Source organism: Rhinolophus ferrumequinum (genome assembly GCF_004115265.2).
Source record: "Rhinolophus ferrumequinum isolate MPI-CBG mRhiFer1 chromosome 15 unlocalized genomic scaffold, mRhiFer1_v1.p scaffold_54_arrow_ctg1_1, whole genome shotgun sequence".
Lineage (NCBI taxonomy): Eukaryota > Metazoa > Chordata > Mammalia > Chiroptera > Rhinolophidae > Rhinolophus > Rhinolophus ferrumequinum.
In genome coordinates, this window is record NW_022680357.1 from 845,469 (window position 1) to 858,633 (window position 13,165).

General features: G+C 63.5%; 3 protein-coding genes across 8 annotated transcripts; all 3 read left to right on the forward strand.

Annotated features, from left to right (window-relative positions):
* Positions 1-641: 641 nt before the first annotated feature.
* MAZ (MYC associated zinc finger protein) lies at positions 642-5,656 on the forward strand. Of its 5 annotated transcripts, XM_033101840.1 has the most exons (7): positions 642-751; positions 1,367-1,453; positions 1,542-2,392; positions 2,795-2,858; positions 3,127-3,298; positions 4,063-4,286; positions 4,576-5,656. In XM_033101840.1, exons 1-6 carry the CDS (start codon positions 716-718, stop codon positions 4,263-4,265), a joined length of 1,413 nt encoding a protein of 470 aa, XP_032957731.1. In that variant the 5' UTR covers positions 642-715; the 3' UTR covers positions 4,266-4,286; positions 4,576-5,656. The 5 variants fall into 5 exon arrangements, 4 of the variants coding, with proteins under 4 accessions (XP_032957731.1, XP_032957732.1, XP_032957728.1 ...); XM_033101841.1 differs by lacking the exon at positions 4,063-4,286 and having other exon boundaries at positions 644-751; XM_033101837.1 differs by lacking the exon at positions 642-751 and having other exon boundaries at positions 1,095-1,453.
* A 957-nt stretch (positions 5,657-6,613) lies between these two features.
* On the forward strand, positions 6,614-10,200 carry PRRT2 (proline rich transmembrane protein 2). Of its 2 annotated transcripts, none has more exons than XM_033101114.1 (4): positions 6,614-6,766; positions 7,445-8,355; positions 8,710-8,842; positions 9,262-10,200. In XM_033101114.1, exons 2-4 carry the CDS (start codon positions 7,519-7,521, stop codon positions 9,408-9,410), a joined length of 1,119 nt encoding a protein of 372 aa, XP_032957005.1. In that variant the 5' UTR covers positions 6,614-6,766; positions 7,445-7,518; the 3' UTR covers positions 9,411-10,200. The 2 variants fall into 2 exon arrangements, with proteins under 2 accessions (XP_032957005.1, XP_032957007.1); XM_033101116.1 differs by having other exon boundaries at positions 9,016-9,404.
* Positions 10,201-10,741: 541 nt separating this feature from the next.
* Positions 10,742-13,030, forward strand: PAGR1 (PAXIP1 associated glutamate rich protein 1). Its single transcript, XM_033101117.1, has 3 exons — positions 10,742-11,255; positions 11,442-11,524; positions 12,566-13,030. Exons 1-3 carry the CDS (start codon positions 10,774-10,776, stop codon positions 12,763-12,765), a joined length of 765 nt encoding a protein of 254 aa, XP_032957008.1. The 5' UTR covers positions 10,742-10,773; the 3' UTR covers positions 12,766-13,030.
* Positions 13,031-13,165: the final 135 nt, after the last annotated feature.

Consider the following 13,165-nt stretch of genomic DNA (forward strand, 5'->3'; position numbering starts at 1 on the left):
TACAACTGTCCCTGGGACGGGCCCCACGCCCCGGGGGTTAACTCCTCCGGCCGCCATCTTTGGGGACACGAGCGGCAGCACAGGATTGTAAATAAACCACTGGAGGGGGAAAGACGGTGGCCGACAGGAAACAAAAAGCCTACGCGGAAGCACGGGGACGACGACCGTTAGGCGGGCGCGCGCTTTCAGTTTGGCCCCGCCCCATCCGTACCCCCGGAGCGCGCACCCCTATTCTCCCGTTCGTCAACAACAGCGGTTTTGTGCGCGTGCGCGCGAAATAACGGCTGCTGGTGGAGGGAAGAGGGGGGGTGGAATCTTTGAAGTGGGGGGAGAGAAGCCGCCCCGTCTCCCGCGCGCCCACCACCTGCGCCATCGTCAGCCAATCAGCGGCCGTCTCAGGGGTCTCGCGCTTGGGACGACTCCGACGGCTGGGTGGCTCCCCCGTCCCTCCTCCCGCCAGAGTCCCTCTTGTACCTCCCCCCTCCCGCTGGCCTCGCGCGCGCTCGCGCTCGCGCCCGCTCCAGCCTCTTGTGTGTCCTCGCGCCCCCCGCCCGCCCTCCCCGCGCGCAGTGTGCTCCGCTCCCCCCACCCCCTCCTCCTTCCCCCCTCCCGCCAGCCCCGCGCGCCTCCTCCCTGGGTTCCCCCTCCCCCACTGCCGCCTCCTCCTCCTCCCGCCCCAGGGTGAGCGCGAGCCACCTCCCTCCCTCCCTCCGCCATGGATCCCGGCAACTGGAGCAGCTTCATCTTCCAGGTAACAACCCCCTCCCCCCGCCCCCCCTTCCCACACCCCCTCCCGCCCGCCCTCCCTCCCGTCCCACCCCCCCTCCGCGCGCCCGGTGCGCGCGCAGCTGTCCCCCTCCCTCCCTCGCGCCCTCCCCCGCCCTCCCCGAGGCGCCGGCTGGGCGCGCGCGCGGCGGGGGCCGAGGCTGCTCCCTCGCTCCCCCCACCCCGCCCCGCCAGGCTCCAACCGCCACCGCCGCCGCCGCCCGGGCCCCCGCCCCCGGTCGCTGGCCCCGCGGGGCCTCCCGCCCCCACCCAGGGGGCGTCGCCGCCGCCGTCGCTGCGCGTTCTGCGGCCCGCCAGGCGCCCTCCTTCCCTCCCTCCCGCCAGCCGGGGTGCGCGGGCGGCGGGGTGGCCCGAGGGCCATGCGTTCGGCGCGGCCCAGCCGGGCCGGCCGGGGGCGGCGCCCCGAGCCCGGGCCCCGCGCGGCCCGCGCCCCCGGCCCCTGCTGAGCCCTGGGGGCCCCGCCGTGGCCGAGGCCATGTTCCCCGTGTTCCCTTGCACGCTGCTGGCCCCCCCCTTCCCCGTGCTGGGCCTGGACTCCCGGGGGGTGGGCGGCCTCATGAACTCCTTCCCGCCACCTCAGGGTCACGCCCAGAACCCCCTGCAGGTCGGGGCTGAGCTCCAGTCCCGCTTCTTTGCCTCCCAGGGCTGCGCCCAGAGTCCATTCCAGGTGAGTAGGGGCCGGCCGTGGTGGGCTGCACGGGGCCGGGAGGGCGCCGACCCGCGGCTGCGGCCCACACGGCGCCTTGTCTCCGCAGGCCGCGCCGGCGCCCCCACCCACGCCCCAGGCCCCGGCGGCCGAGCCCCTCCAGGTGGACTTGCTCCCGGTTCTCGCCGCCGCCCAGGAGTCGGCCGCGGCCGCGGCGGCCGCCGCCGCCGCCGCCGCCGCCGCTGCCGTTGCCGCTGCGCCCCCAACCGCGGCCGCCGCCTCTACAGTGGACACAGCGGCTCTGAAGCAGCCGCCCGCGCCCCCTCCGCCGCCCCCGCCGGTGTCTGCGCCCGCTGCGGAGGCCGCGCCCCCTGTCTCTGCCGCCACTATCGCCGCAGCCACCGCCGTCGTAGCCCCAACCTCGACGGTCGCCGTGGCCCCGGTCGCATCAGCCTTGGAGAAGAAGACAAAGAGCAAGGGGCCCTACATCTGCGCCCTGTGCGCCAAGGAGTTCAAGAACGGCTATAATCTCCGGAGGCACGAGGCCATCCACACGGGAGCCAAGGCCGGCCGGGTCCCCTCGGGTGCTATGAAAATGCCCACCATGGTGCCCCTGAGCCTCCTGAGCGTCCCCCAGCTGAGCGGAGCCGGAGGAGGAGGGGGAGAAGCTGGTGCTGGCGGCGGAGCGGCCGCAGTTGCCGCCGGTGGCGTGGTGACCACGACCGCCTCGGGAAAGCGCGTCCGGAAGAACCACGCCTGTGAGATGTGCGGCAAGGCCTTCCGCGACGTCTACCACCTGAACCGACACAAGCTGTCGCACTCCGACGAGAAGCCCTACCAGTGTCCGGTGTGCCAGCAGCGCTTCAAGCGCAAGGACCGCATGAGCTACCACGTGCGCTCACATGACGGCGCTGTGCACAAGCCCTACAACTGCTCCCACTGTGGCAAGAGCTTCTCCCGGTGTGCACGGGGCCTCGGCCGCCCACTGGGCGGGTGGGGAGGGAGGGCCGGCGATGGAGGTGGCCTGGCCTCGCCTCGGCTGGCTGCTGGGGAGGGAGGCGGTTTGTGAGGACGGGGACTGGGAGCCCCTCCCAGGGAGGAGGGAGGCAAGCCTCTCCTGGTTACCAGGGAGCAGGGGGTGGTACTTAGCAAAAGAGGTGGGTCCTTGGGTTGTAGGAAAGCTTGGCGCGGAGGAGGCAGCCCTGCTCCAGGGGAGGGACTTCCTGTCTAAGCAGGATTCTGAAGCCCCTGGCTTGGGAGCAAATGCAGGGACCTTTGGAAAGGCCTGTTGTCCTAGGTGAGGCCGATCTGGGGGCATCTCCACACCCCAGGGCCCTAATCCCAACCCCAACGTATCCTCAGGCCGGATCACCTCAACAGCCACGTCAGACAAGTGCACTCAACAGAACGGCCCTTCAAATGTGAGGTAGGAAACCCGCTGCCTCCTGGCCCCGTGTCATGATTTTGATCCTCATTGTAGTTGTCTGAGCTCAGCCTCTCAGACCCCCTTTTTCTCTCTCTTTTTGCTTTTTCACTCCATTTGCTCATCCCTTCAAGGCCTCGTCATCTCACTCCCTTTTCCTACAGATCAAAGATCCCCAAGGCTCTGATCCCTTTAACCTCTTGTCCCCCTCTTCCCACTCCCTGAAGCTTTAACTCTCCTGACACCCCCCACACCCCTCCCCCTTCCCCAGAAATGTGAGGCAGCTTTTGCTACGAAGGATCGACTGCGGGCGCACACAGTACGACACGAGGAGAAGGTGCCATGTCACGTATGTGGCAAGATGCTGAGCTCGGCTTACATTTCGGACCACATGAAGGTGCACAGCCAGGGCCCGCACCATGTCTGCGAGCTCTGCAACAAAGGTGCGTGCCGAGGGCTGCTGGGGGGGCAGGGGACGAGGGTGGGGACAGCCAGAGGCCCTGCCACCGACGGGAGCTCATGGTGTCTAGAGCCCTCTAGGAAGCAAATGAAGCGGCACTGGGACCACTGGACATCGTTAAGTTTTAAGAGGTCATGGCTGGAAGAGACGATCTGCCAGAAAGAGGCGATTTCTGGGTGTGCGTGGGGAGAAGGGGCGTGGGCCATGGCGGCTTGGGGAAGGAGTGGTCAAGAGAGCCAGTGTCCAGGGGCGGGGGGGCAGGGTTTCGGCTCTGCAGCCATAAGTGTTCGCCTTCGGCTCGTGGGGCAAGTGGAGTACATTGGCAGGGGTTTGACAAGCACACACTCTGCCCCAGTAACAGAGAAACGGATTCGCTTACTCACTGTGTCACTGGGCTGAGAATGTATGGGGCACGAGGGAGGGGACACAGCCGTCTCTGCTGAGGGTCACCCCTTCAAGTGGTTAGGAGTCAGTGTCCGGTCACCCCAGGAGAGATCCCCCAGTTTGGAGAGAATGGGTTCTGTGGGTCTGAAGGCCAAGAAGCGGCCACTCAGCCAGGTCCCAAGTTGAGGGAGGGGCTGTGCCCGACCAGCCCCCGCAGAATAGCTGGCCCCAGGTTACCAAGGATGAGGTGGGAGGAGGACAGGGCCATCGGAGAAGGGTGTCCCCAGCCTAGGAGAACAGCCCCGTCTCTGGGGTCTCCACCTGGCTGACCCCATCCCCCATCCCAATCCCCCCCCCCCATAGGCTTCACCACGGCAGCATACCTGCGCATCCACGCGGTGAAGGACCACGGGCTCCAGGCCCCGCGGGCTGACCGCATCCTGTGCAAGCTGTGCAGCGTGCACTGCAAGACCCCTGCCCAGCTGGCCGGCCACATGCAGACCCATCTGGGGGGTGCCGCCCCCCCTGTCCCGGGAGATGCCCCCCAGCCACAGCCCACCTGCTGAGGGGGACCCCGCACCCACCAGGCAAGGCGTGGGGCATGGCTGGGGTGGTGGGCTGGTGTGTGTGGGACAAGGGGGCTCAAAGGGCCCAATAGGGGATCTCAGGAAGGCTAGGGATGTCCATCTGCCAATCACGTTAGGGAGACCTCTGGGGACAGGGAGGGCCCTTCAGGAGAACTGGGTAAGGACGCAGGTTGAAGCCGCCTGGGACCAAACAGGGAGTGAGCAACGGCTGTGTCCCAGGGGAGAGTCTGGGGCAAGGGACAAGGCTCTTGCCATTCAGACGGCGCTGTGATCTGTTGTCACCATGCAGGTACCGGTGAGGTCTGTCCAATGGCAGCGGCGGCGGCGGCAGCGGCAGCAGCGGCGGCGGCTGCATCAGTGGCAGCCCCTCCCACAGCTGTGGGCTCCCTCTCGGGGGCTGAGGGGGTGCCTGTGAGCTCTCAGCCACTTCCCTCCCAGCCCTGGTGAGCTCCACGTTGGTGACGGGGAGAAGGGAGAATGGAGGCAAGGCCATTGGTATCATGTCCTTTCCCCCTCTCTTCCTACCAACTCCACTGCTTCCCCCACCATCCAAGGAGCCTCCCAAAGGAAAGGAGGAAGAAGCGTTTTCTTAGGGGAATTCACTAGGTTTTAACGATTTGTTTCTCCTGCTCCTCTTCTCCCTGTCAGACCTGACCCCACACACACCTGTCCCCTTGGTTGTGTCGCAGCCCCCCTCCCCCCCCGACAGTGGGCGGGGTGGCAGAGGACAGGAGCAGCGCTGCCCTCACCCCTCGGGACCCCCTGCCCTGCCCTCCTTGATGGTCCTCCTTGCTCCCCTCCTTCAGGCCCCCCACTGTCTGCTGCCCCTCCCTGGGGAATTGGTGCTTTTTTTTTTTTTTCAGGGGGAGGGAGGAGAGGAAGGAGGGGAATCAAAAGATTCTGTCCCAGAGAAGAGAAAGGTGAGATTGGAGAAGGGGCAGAGCAGGGGAGGCAGAGGTGGCGCCTTCGTGAGGTGGGGCTGTTTGGGGTCAGTCCCTGAGCACCATCCTACCTGAGAACCTGTCAGGGGAAAACAAGTCAAGGGGAGCAAAAGAAGGAGCCAGTAGGGCCAGAGGCAGGACGAGATGGAACCTTAGGGGGCCAGGGTCAATGGGGGGACCCAGGGAGTAGAGGTGCTTCCTGGGGGTGGGGGGGAATGCCACCGCAGTGTCTCTCCCTTCCCTCTTCCACCCCAGCTCCAGCCCTGGCCTTTTCTTTTCATCCCTCTCCCCCAAGACAGAAGCTGTGGCCCTGGCCATGTCATCGTGTTCCTGTGTCCCCTGCATGTTCCCCACCCTTCACCCTCTCCTTTTGTGCAGATCCCATTACAATAAATTTTAAATAAAAATCTGGCTCTGGCTCTGGCTGTATGACTTGCTCTGTCACCAAGCCCCCGTCCCATCCTCAAGGGGTGTCTCCTTGGGCCTGTTGTCAGGCCTGGCTTTGCTCTGCCCCCGCAGCTCTGGCTCCTCCCTCCCCAGGGACAGCACCAGTCGCCGCTGCCCAGATTCAGGGCGAGGCCAAGGCTCCAGAGGCGGCGGAGAGCAAGTTCAGGACTCCCAGGTCTCTGGGGAATGCCTGATGTGGACAGGCCCAGAATAGCAGATGGAGGTTAGAAACCAAGTATTGCTGGGCCCCAGCCAAATACCTGCACACCCCTAATGCCCTGAGGTGATGGGGGCGGATACGGCGCGGAAAGGCGGCCGGGGACTGGGAGCAGCGCTGGAGAAGCAGACTGCACCTGTCCTCCATGTTTGGCGTGCAACCTGCCTTCTTCACCCGGTTCCTAAGCCCAACCCCCCCCCCACCGCTGTTGCAGCCATGGCATCCTCTGCCGTGCCCTTTGCAATTCCCCCCCAGCCCCTGCTGTCCTTTCCACTGTCTCTTCTTGAGCTTTCTACTACCCCTTTCTGCTGCTTCCTTAGTAGAGGGAGCTTCTGTCCTGCAGGCTCCTCTTGAAAGCCCACCCTACAGCCTCCCCCAAGTTGTGCCTCATTTCCCTACCCCCCTTTCTGCTCCTAGCGATGCCCCCACCGGCCCTGTCCCCTCACAGACCCCTCTCCGTTTCACCCAAGCCCCTGCCTCTGCCAGGACCCCAGGTGACCGTTGGCGGGAGGGGCCCGGGACTTGGGAAGCAGGCACCCCTTGAAGGTGCGCGTGGGAAGGGCAGGGAGCTGGCGCGAGTGGTCCTCCCGCCGGTTGCCTGGGTAATGCGGGGCCGGCACGCGTGGCTCCCTTGGGCTGGCCGGGAGCGGCTGGAGGCGTGCGAGGGGCGGGGGCAGTGCGTGCGGCTGCGGAGCGTAGGGGAGGGGACCGGAGAGGAGGGAGAGGAGGGGACAAGCCGAGCGGAGGGGAGACCCGCCGCCTCCCTCCCTCCCTCCCTCCCTCTTGCGCTGACTCGCTCCCTCCCGGGCTGCGGCTGCTGCAACAGAGACAGTGGTGGCAGCAGCAGCGGGAACAGTCTGGAGGCCGGCGTCGAGGTGAGACGGGGCTGGACCGAGGGGGCTGGACCGAGGCTGCGGGTAGGAGTGGACGGACAGACGGGGAGGGCTGCATGGGAATGTGGGCGCCGGGCCCACGGGCTGGTGGTGCTGGGAGCGCCGCGCCAATGGGAAGAGGAAGCGTCGGGCACACACGGGGGCGAGGGAATCCCTGGGAGAGGGGCTGAGAAGGGGCTCAGAGGAGATACCCAGGACCCCCAGGGAGGAGCGGGGGCACCAGCGCCCCAAACGCGCAGCAAGAAAACCGCACCCGCTGGCGCCCAGGGAGGAGGGAAAGACGCAGAGGGAGTAGAAGGGATTACGGGGCCTCTGCCCAGTCGGCCTGTCAGAGGGGAAGGGTGTCTGCACAGCTTGGTTCTGAGGCGCTGCAGCACCTGCTAGGACCTGACAGGCTGGATCTTGTTGGGGCAGCAGGAGCCCATGCGAGGGTCCTGTTTACAAAAGGGTTAATCTTCTCGGGGCTCTCCAAGCAGACTTTGAACGGAGCGCTCCTCCCCAGAGGTGTCCCACCCGGAGGCAGGCGGGTGAAGGAAACCCCAACTTTTCTTCCTCTCCACAGAGGCAGCCCACGGCTGGCCCTGAGAAGGGAGCAGAGCCCCGGGGCTGCAGTGCTGACAGCCTTTCTCTTCACACCAAGCCCGTCTCCTCCTCTTCCAGGATCTGCTGCTGTCTCTACCGCACCATCTTCCCTTCTATCCCCACAGAGGCCTTCTGCCCTCTCCCATCTCAAGATGGCAGCCAGCAGCTCCGAGGTCTCGGAAATGAAGGGGATAGAGGAGGGTCCCCACACCCAGGGAGAGGGGCCTGGCCATTCTGAAGCCGGAACTGGCCCTGTCCAGGTCCCAGCTAGGGTCCCAGATGAGCCAGAGGCCCTGCAGCCAGGCCCAGACATCCGTGGAACTCCAGAAACCACAGAGACCCCTACTCGGGCCCCCGAAACAGCCCAGGCCAGAGATCCCACCTCAAGCCCAGGAGGGGAACCAAAGGCTGCCTCCAGCCCCAGAGAAGCATGCCAAGAGCCAGCATCCAAGCCAGAAGTGAGCAAAGAGGCCACTGCAGACCAGGAGTCTAACCTGGATTCTGCAGGCCTGTTTGAGCCAGCCTCAGAGCCTGGTGGTCCCCAGCTGGCCCCCCAGTCAGACCCCCAGCCAGGTTCCCAGTCCACCCCCAAACCACCCCTTCAGCCAGAGCCCCCCACCCCTGAGACCTTGACTGAGAGCCTGGGGGAAAAGCAGGAGAACGGGGCAGTGGTTCCCCTGCAGGCTGGCCCAGCCCCCGAGCCTCACTCACCCCCCTCAGCAAACCCCCCGCCAGCCAATGGGGCTCCCCCCCGCATACTACAGCAGCTAGTTGAGGAGGACCGAGCTGGAAGGGCTCACAGTGGGCACCCAGGATCTCCCCGAGGTAGCTTGAGCCTGAGCCGCCACCCCAGCTCCCAGCTAGCAGGGTCTGGGCTAGAAGGGGGTGAAGGCACCCAGAAACCTCGGGACTACATCATCCTCGCCATCCTGTCCTGCTTCTGCCCCATGTGGCCCGTCAACATCGTGGCCTTCGCTTATGCTGTCATGGTGAGCCCCACGGGACCCTGGCCCAGCCTGCTGTGGCCCCAGCTTCCTGAACTGGAACAAAGCCCTTGGAGTGGCCTCGCCTCCCCTCTCTGCATGGATCTCACCTCCACGTGGGCCTCTGCTTGCCTCTCCCCAGGATTTCACCCCTTCAGGTGGGAGGGATGTCCAGACCTGTTTCACACCACCTTGCTGACCTGTGCCCTCCCCCCACCCGCCTCTCCAACTCTCCTTCCTCCCTTAACCACTGCCCACGGGCTGGCCTGTCACCTCTGGACGACTCTTGCACCCGATCCCTGCTGGGCTGGCTTCTGAACTGGGCCATGGTGGCTCCTCCACCCCTCACCCTACCCCCAGTCCCGGAACAGTCTGCAGCAGGGGGACGTGGATGGGGCCCTGCGTCTGGGTCGCGTGGCCAAGCTCTTAAGCATCGTGGCGCTGGTTGGGGGGGTCCTCATCATCATCGCCTCCTGCGTCATCAACTTGGGCGGTGAGTGGGGGTCTGGGACAGGCTGGGAGGAGTGGAAGGGCTCGCAAGGGCCGCTGTACTAACCCCTGGCCCTGCTCTCTCCTGTCTGTCTTCCCCACGGCTCCTTTGTCTCTCCTTGTCTCCCCCCCACCCACTACTGTCTCGTCTCTGTCCTTCCCTCTCCTCTCCCACAGTGTATAAGTGAGGGGCTCTGCCCTGCATTCCGAAAGACTTTTCTTCCTGTTGGGAGCTGCCTTGGGCCCATCCTCCCCTGCGGGGAGCCCAATCGATGGCCCAGGCCCGCACCCATAGGGACCAAGGGAGCCTGAGCAGCCTTGTTTACAGCTTCTTTCCTGCTCCTGCATCCTGCCAGGCTCCTCTGCCAATGTAGGCCTCCTTCTCCTGCACTGTTTCCAACCTCCCTGCACTTCTGCCTGCAGCTCGTCCAACCTCTTGGTCTCTCTATTCCTACACTTCTGGAAACTTCTCTGCACTTCTGGAAACCTCCCTGAACATCTACCAGACTCTTTGCTCTCAGCCTCCCTGCATCTCTCCCAGCCTTCCTGCATTTCTTCCAACAACCTCCTGAATTCCCTGCCCCTCAACCCTGGTCGTCCCTCCGCCCCGACTTTCATCGTCTTGGCATCTTCCCCCATTCCCTTCTTCCTTCTCTCCTTTATCATCTCTCCTTCCCTCTCCACACCCTCTGCCCTTCAGGATCCTTTCCTCCACCCTCCTGCCACCGTTTATTCTGCAAAAACTCCAGCACTTAGATCAGGCTGGGAGAGGGGAGCATGTCAGGAGGACTATAGCCCGGGGCTCCGGACTGTTCCCTGCTGGGACCACCCAGGTCCACCCAAGGGCGCCTCGGGGTCGCAGAGCTGGCAAGCCAGGTCTCATTTGGGGACTGGTGCCGGACTGGCGAGCGTTGTTCCAAACGTGGGATAAGGGAGAGGCGCAGCTGTGGACCCTCTCCAGTCAGCCAGAGTTGACCTGCCCCACCTGGGCTTTTTAACCCGGTCGGCGAGTTTCTTAAAGGGGTCGGGGCTGGGGTCATTCACGTGCTTTGTACCGAAAGAACCCCCAAATAGGACCAAAGCTCCCAGCCGCAAGAAGCGAGAGGGGCGGGGAGCTATATAATCATTTTCCAAGAGGAGGGAGGTTTGTTGCACGCGACAGTCCGCTAGGGAGGCGGGGACCTAGCGATGACACAGTTCGGAGTTGGCGGGGTTTTTGTTTTCTAAAAAAAAAAAAAAAAGTGTGGAGGGGGGGAACTAAAAGTCTAAAAAAAAAAAAAGGATACATCAAACCGACTCTCCCTTTTTGTATGCCGGATGATGCATGAGTCTGAAACACCAATAAACGGAGACTGCATGACACTCGCCTCCAGCCTCGGTTGGTCCTCCCGTCGGTACGCCGCCCGGCCCGCGGCACCACGTCTTTCGCGCCGACCCCTACTGAGTAGTTTGCGCCTGCGCCGCCCCGGCGGCCATCTTTACTGTGGGCCTCAGCCGGTAACGCCCGCGCGCCTCTCTGCGCATGTGCCAGCCTCCCCTTGCTGCCCTCTTACAAGTAGCTCCTCCTACAGCGGAGCCTCCCGTGCCACCTCTGTGCGCCTGCGTACTGTGACCCGGCTCCGCCCGGGGGGCGGGTCTTAGCTCCAGGTGCGTCCGGCGGCTGGTGTGGCGGGACTGCGGGTCGTGGAGAGGGGCGCTGTAGGAGCGAGAAGAGCGGGTCCCGCCCGGGCCGTGGTTTCCGCTGGCCCCGGGGACCCTCGGAGTACCGGATCTCGAGCCGTGGGGCGGGGTCCTCGGAGGGGACGGAGCGCCCTCACCTGGGGACGCGCGATCTGGCCGCAGACACCGCTGTTGGAGCCTGATTGGTTGGGGAGCTGTCCCTAAACCCCCGGGGAACCCAATCCTGTAACCGCAGGGCTCCTTCCCTAGTGGTCTATGTCCCTTGTCCGGAGTCATGGAGACGTTGCGGCCACCACGGCGCCGCCTCTGTCCGAAGAAGGGGAAGTGACCTCCGGCCTCCAAGCTCTGGCTGTGGGGGATCCCGGAGGCTCCTCGGCTTCGGCCAATCAAGCCGAGGAAGAGGGGGAGGGAGGCCGGGAGGAGGCCGAGCGGGAGGGGTCTGGCGCCGAGGAGGTGCTGGGAGAAGCCCCCAGCGCTGGGGGGAAAGAGCGTGCCGAGGGAGAATCCGAGGACTGGTACGTGCCCTGCAGCGATGAGGAGGTGGAGCTGCCCGCCGACGGGCAGTCCTGGATGCCGCCCCCCTCCGAAATCCAGAGGCTCTATGAATTGCTGGCTGCCCAAGGTACCCTGGAGCTTCAGGCCGAGATCCTGCCCCGCCGGCCACCCACGCCCGAGGCCCCGAGTGAAGAGGAGAGATCCGACGAGGAGCCGGAGGCCAAAGAAGAGGAAGAGGAAAAGTGAGGGCACACCTTTACACTTTGTTCCTGGGGCTGCTTCCCTGATGCCAGGAGGAAGTAGGGAGGGGAGGTGGGACCCAGGAGCATGGGAAGTAGAGAGGGAAGAGAGCAGGAGAGGAAGAGCTGGCACGTGTGGGTGTTTGGGGAGACCACCCTCACCCTTCACTCTCTGTCCACCTGTCCCAGACCCCACATACCCACAGAATTTGACTTCGATGATGAGCCGATGACACCAAAGGACTCCCTGATTGACCGGAGACGCACCCCAGGTACAAACGAGGGAAGAGTTGGGGGGAGGTGAAGTGCCTCTGCCCCCACTTACCCAATAGGTGACTCCCTGAAAGCAGCCTTTGCCTGGGGCCTTGGTGGCTGAATGTCTCCCAGCTGCAGGACAGCGTTCGTTCACACTGCGGTGCCATCCTTCCAGCTATAAGTGATATTCTGTCTTCCTTCAAGAGAGTATCCCATCATTGTAGCATGTCTCCCGTTCCTTTTATCTCCATGTCCCTGGTATTCGTTATATTTCCATCCGCATCCTGTGCTACTATGCACATCTCCTAATCTGACCCAATTTGCACCCCGTGTACCTTCCTAGAATTTACCTGTGGGGCCATTTTTGATTTCTCCTTCTCTTACCCCAACATTGACGCCAGCCCAGCCTGGTAGCCAGTCCTGTTAGCTCTGCCTTCAAAGCATTTCCAGGTTCATCTGCTGCTCTCCACCTTCAACACCATACCCTCACCCAAGCCATCTCTCTTGCCTGGATAGTTGCGGGAGCTCCTAACTGGTCTCCCTGCCTCTAGTCTCAGCCACTGGAACGACCCTTTGAAAGTATAAATCACGTCACTTCTCTGTTTAAAATCGTCCAAAGGATTCCATTGCTCAGGGGAGCGGGGAGAGTATGGTGAGAGAGAATCCAACCCCAGACGCAGGCTTCCAGAGACATTTCCATGTGAGATCACAGATCCAAGCCCCCTATCGTGGCCTGTGTGTCATTCTTTGGCCTCAGCTTTCAAGTCTCCCCAGCTCTTACCCTCCTCTTCGAACAGACCCCCCTGTTCCCATCCTGAGGTTTACCACTCGCTCTTCACTGCCTGAGATGCTCTTCCCTGGTCTTCCCGTTACTGGCGCCTTCTCATCATTCAGGCCTTCCCCACCCACCCCATCTGAGGCTAACCCGAAACCTCAGCACCTCCACGAGCGAGGCCTGGAAAGGTGTATGTTTAATGAGCTCCCGAAGTAATTAGTAACATCCAGGCAGGTGTAGGCTACTGCTTCCCTTCCACAGTTCTCACCTTCCCCTTCTCCAGGAATCTCAGCCCGGAGCCAGAAACGGGAGGCCCGCCTGGACAAGGTCCTCTCAGACATGAAGCGACATAAGAAGCTGGAGGAACAGATCCTTCGAACGGGCAGGGACCTCTTCAGCCTGGACTCAGAGGACCCCAGCCCCGCAAGCCCCCAACTCCGGCCCTCGGGGAGTAGTCTCTTTCCTCGGCAGCGGAAATACTGACAGTACTGACTGCGGCTGCCTTAGGGTGCAGTAGGTGGGCCTGCCGGGCCCTGGGCTCCTTCCCTAACCCAGGGTGCTGGGAAGCTTGGGAAGAGGAGAGAAGCTCCAAACTCCCACCATAGCGCCTTGCCAGAAAGAGGGCACGCATCTGCGTGTGTGTGTGTGTGTGTGTGTATGTGTGTGTGTTTCCTGTTGAACATGTGTTTGGAGACCTGGGATGAATTTTCTGAATCTAAAATAAAAACTACAAAGTTATCTTCCCTGAGAGGAGGGGCTGCGGCTGGAGCCTAAACTTGTGGGGAGGCAGAATTGTCCCCACCCACGCAGGTTGGGAAATGAAAGCCTGATGGGGCCAGTAGGACTCCATCCGCTCCTGTCCGAGTCCCTGTGACCTTTCCCA